The following is a 4,760-nucleotide window of genomic DNA, read 5'->3' on the forward strand; positions in this document are numbered from 1 at the left end:
TTATTAATTATATTCAATAACTAAATTAAACAAATCCTAAACAATAATTGACTGTGATAATTAAGCAATGCTAATAACTACTAGGAATTATCATTGCAACAAATTATACAATGCATCCATCTGATACATTAAAAAAATAATGTATCTCACATTCACATAAAATCGATTACCTCAACGGGTCAGATATTTTTTTATTTGAATAATAAATAATCGAGTTCGAGACAACTTCAGGTCTTAAATAATTTATATAAATAATTAATTAAGTATAAATTATATATTTTTATAACAATATTTATAAATATAAATTTATAAATTTTTTTAATATAAATTATTAATTAAAATATATAAAATTAACCAAGCTTAATCACTTTTTAATAATAACAATAAAAGTTTAATATAGATTCAGAGAGTTATTAAATTTTAATAGAGTTCTAATTCCGGTATAGTTACACTAACTTGTGAGTGAACATACAATAATTTGCCTAACATTGCATGAAGTTATAATCGATGGAGAAAGCCTATAAAAAAACAAAAACATAAAAAAAAAAATAATAAAAGAGAATTCCGAGCACTTAGAATTCAAGTTCATCAATTTTCGGTTTTACAGACTGCATCACACAAAGCTCTATCATGAAGGGAACAAAATCTTCCCAAGCAACATCACACTTTCAATTTAGAACTGTCGGTCAACTCTGCACCCAGAATGTACCAGACTAATATGTCATTCTATTGGACGGCCTTCATTCATCTCACCGTTTCTTCCAAGGATAAAAATGTAGCCAACGGATCTCACAGTAAAAAATTAACGTTGGAATGAAATAGAATAGGAACCAGTGTTTGGATCTTTATCGGCTTTGAAGTTGTCAACACTCATACCAAATCGGCCAAGCAGAGAGTTTCCCATATCTTTCAGTTTTGCTGCTCAGAAAGTAATTCAAATGAATTTAAATAATCAGTAGACAGAGTTGTACACAAAAAGAAGTAAAGCAGTTGAAGGAGGAAAAATAAAAAAAAAAAAAAGAAAAAAAAGAGAGAGAGAGGGAGAGAATACTAGTGGATGCACACAAAAACGGCTTTCCATTGCAATAATTCCATATCATTGTAAAGCACCTAAACTCCGAATTAAGATCTTAACACGCGAATGACAGAAATAGTTAAATACACTTTTTCTTTCAGGAGAATGGAATACAAGTTTCTGGTGCAATTATAGCATTACGATCATACATTGACCTTGAATCCATAATTTTGACGACCAACGATAACATAAATTTTTTATCAAAATGGTTCCAAGAAAGGACCAAAAATGATGAACAAGAACAGATGCTAAAACACATATTTTAGGCAACTAAACTTAAGCATCAGTCTGCTTTAATTTTCTAAGGTCATGAACATCAAGCACAGCTTATATAAGTGCTTGAATAGAAAAGTTCATCTTATAAATGGCCTGTCTCCATGAATTATATATTCAAAACTTAGGCAAGGGTGGCCTATTTTTGAGGAAGGCAGAAAATGAGGGTTTTCAATCTGTAAGTAACGTCACCTTTCAAAAATAATTAGCATATGAATGCATGTCCTTTTTGTGTACTGGTGGAAAAACATAATATTTAAGTGACTCAAATTAAGCCTTTGCTTAACTAACATTATGCAGTAAAGTGCTTAATGAAAAGTTAAGCCACTTCAACAAACTGTTTGCCTCTAATTTCAGTCTTTATGCACCATATATTCACTAAACAATACACAAGGCTTGAATTTCCAAGTTATTTTGGTCTTTATATCACTTCCAAAGGATTTATGAACATTAAACACTTTCGTTTGCAACAGTTGGTAAAGCCAAAAGGGAAACACACATTGTCAGAGGCATGCTGTACCTATTCTGCGCAATTGAAGGTCCAGCTCACCATTTCTTTCACCAGCTTTAAAAATAAATTTACAATCATGCTCTGTTTTAAAACTAACCAGTACATTCAATCACCTTGAAACACTATAGTCCAAGTCAATATCTTGATATTTAACATAATTTCTTAGTCCAAAACCTACTGTTTCAGCGAATCAAGATTCTTCACCATTTTAACCTCCCATTGCGTTGACCCTGAGGATCAGGAATTATAAGATTAAAATATATGGAGACTAATAGATTAATATGATGAATTGAAAAACAAAGTCGGCATTGAGAAAGCATGCTAATTACACACAAGGATCATTTAACACTTGATCGACTTTAAAAATACAGGCTGTTGTTGCCACCTCATTCAGCGTTGCCCCCAGTTCTGAGAAGATTAGAGACGATTATAATTGCTTAAGCCTAAACCATATGTTTTGCCAACTTCTCCTTCTAAAGTAAATCATGCATCTCATTGATCACAAGTATTTGTCATAAGAATAAAAGGGCAAAGAGGAAGGCACAACTAAGGTGGGGACTGGAATTGGAAAAATCTATCAATATTTAACAAAAGCATAAGCAATTATGTCAATAATTCCAAAATATATTTATGAATGTTCATAGAAAAGGAAACTGCAGATGTCCCCTTCAAGTTGAGAAACAAAAACAGGCAAACAAGAAACTGAAAAAATTGTCTATTGAGCTTACCAATCATCTCTTCCTTCATTTTTTCTCGCTTTTCTGCAGCCAACGGCTCCAAGCGGCGAATGGCTTTCTTAGCTTGTTCATTTGAAGGATCTAATTCCAAGATTCTTTTCATATCTGTAGGTAACCAGACATAATTTTTATTTTTAACTGAAGATATAGCAAGGGAATAGAACACATTCAAATTCAGTGAGCGCAACAAGCAAAAACATGCACACTTATGACCATGCAAGTACACACAAATAAGCTTAATAAAATAAGCTTCCGAAAGAAGGAAAAAGGAATGAATAAAATAAGCTCAAACTAAAGCACTATAGAAAGATATAAGAGATGGTCGACAGAAATGTTAAATCAAATTAGTACAATATAACGACCATCAAATGATCCTAACTTACCAGCTATTGCCTCCTCAAAGTGTTCAAGCTTTTCATGAGCCTCTCCTCGCCTAACCAGAGCTTTCATGTAGGAAGGATTTAATTCAAGGGCCTTTGTACATTCCTTGATTGTATCCTCGTACTTTCCCTATAATAATATTGAGACAACATGACATCAAAGAGAAAGCTCCACTCAATGAAGAAAACAGGAAGCACAAATCTCTAATGGCCTGTCCCAGGTAGCAAAGACAACTAAGGTTTAAATGTAATCAATAATTCTGAAACAAGAACATATATAAGTAAACAAAACATACATGGGGTATCTGAAGTAAACAGAAGTAAATATGTTATCATGCAGATTCTGTGAAGCTCGTTATCACCATGCAAACAAATTCAACAGGACATGAGAAATTCGATACAAACTCTGCTTCTTCTTCTTCTTCTTTTTCCCTTTTTTTTTATATTAAAACTTCTGATGAGCCTTGCAGATTTCTATATAATGAAGGGTACCATACCAATTTCAAGAAGCATACAGCACGATTTGCATGGCATATGGAACGTAACTCCACAAACGAAGGCATGTCCAGTGCAACTTTTAATGCAGCATCATATTGTAATAAAGCCTCCTCATAGCGCCCATCTCCAAATAGTTTATTGCCTTCCAATTTCGCTTCATTAGCTTGTGCTAAAGTTTTCTGTTTCAGGAGGAAATTGAACTAAGCTCAAAACTCTTCTCAAAGAATAAATGAACACTTGCAGCCATCCAAACAATATCTAAACAAGTACTAGAAGAAGAAATTCAAGTAAAGATAGCAGAAACTTCAAGCAAGCAAGAATCAGGGTACCACTTGCAGCATTTGATTTGGTATTTAAAAATGTGTAATTTCAAAAAACCCCTAAATTTTGTTTTTAAGATTTACAAGACTAAATCTTGAATTAATCTATTTCAATTAAAAACCCATTTAAATTCCAGGATTTCAATTTCTCATTCAATGGGCCCTAAAAACTAGAGGAAACCAATTGAGGCAACTAGAAAAAGAGATTGAGATAAAGTAACAAACCTGTTGCAATTCGTCGTCGTTTACATTAGAGTCCGCTTTCACATCTTGTCGTGGTGCTGGCGGTGGCTGTGGTTCTGGTTGTTGATGATTATCTTCATTGATAATTTCTTCGTTATCGCTAACTTCGTGCTCGCTTGCCGTTTCGAACCCATCGGAATCGTTCTCGTTCACATTCGAATCTGCCGCCACCACCGACGGAGTTGTAGAATCAGTGTATTTGCTTGAACCCGTCGCCGTTTTGGAAGACGATGACGAGGGAACTGCTTTTGGCTTTGGAAGATTGTTGACTAAGATCTGTTCGTCCACTTCTTCCGGTTCTATCACCACCATTTTTTTTAACAGAAACAAGCGATGTGGCTACTGATTTGCTGTGATGCTTGTAGATATAAAGATCAAAGGAAAATCAAAATTCCTGCGAGTTCCAGAATCATCGTTCGTTTAATATGTTCTTGGAGGGGTTAAATTATACTTCCCTTGGTTTCCTGGAAATGCCATAATTTAAATAAAACCCCTAATCTTTCATTTAATTTCAAAGTAAGTCTCAATTTTTTTTTCTCTACTATGTGAAAGTCTATTAGCCAAATAAATCTAAAGCTTTACACTAGCCACTGATATATTCAAAATATTTAATTTTAGATAATTTAATTATAATTTTTAAAATTAAAAAGTTTCTTTTCAAAATTTAAAAATAAATTTAAAAATTTTGACTTTTTACACCTAAAAATATCACATTTCTAAATT

General features: G+C 33.0%; 1 protein-coding gene across 2 annotated transcripts; it reads right to left on the minus strand.

Annotated features, from left to right (window-relative positions):
* Window positions 1–549: 549 nt before the first annotated feature.
* On the minus strand, window positions 550–4,548 carry LOC110667347 (uncharacterized). Of its 2 annotated transcripts, XM_021828158.2 has the most exons (6): window positions 4,020–4,548; window positions 3,474–3,653; window positions 2,980–3,106; window positions 2,588–2,701; window positions 2,038–2,089; window positions 550–918 (listed from the first exon to the last, which is right to left on the minus strand). In XM_021828158.2, the coding sequence occupies exons 1-6, from the start codon at window positions 4,347–4,349 to the stop codon at window positions 864–866; spliced, it is 858 nt and encodes a 285-aa protein (XP_021683850.1). In that variant the 5' UTR covers window positions 4,350–4,548; the 3' UTR covers window positions 550–863. The 2 variants fall into 2 exon arrangements, with proteins under 2 accessions (XP_021683850.1, XP_021683848.1); XM_021828156.2 differs by lacking the exon at window positions 2,038–2,089 and having other exon boundaries at window positions 4,020–4,536.
* Between the last annotated feature and the right edge of the window lie 212 nt (window positions 4,549–4,760).

This window comes from Hevea brasiliensis, chromosome 13, assembly GCF_030052815.1.
Source record: "Hevea brasiliensis isolate MT/VB/25A 57/8 chromosome 13, ASM3005281v1, whole genome shotgun sequence".
NCBI classification, from domain to species: Eukaryota; Viridiplantae; Streptophyta; class Magnoliopsida; order Malpighiales; family Euphorbiaceae; genus Hevea; species Hevea brasiliensis.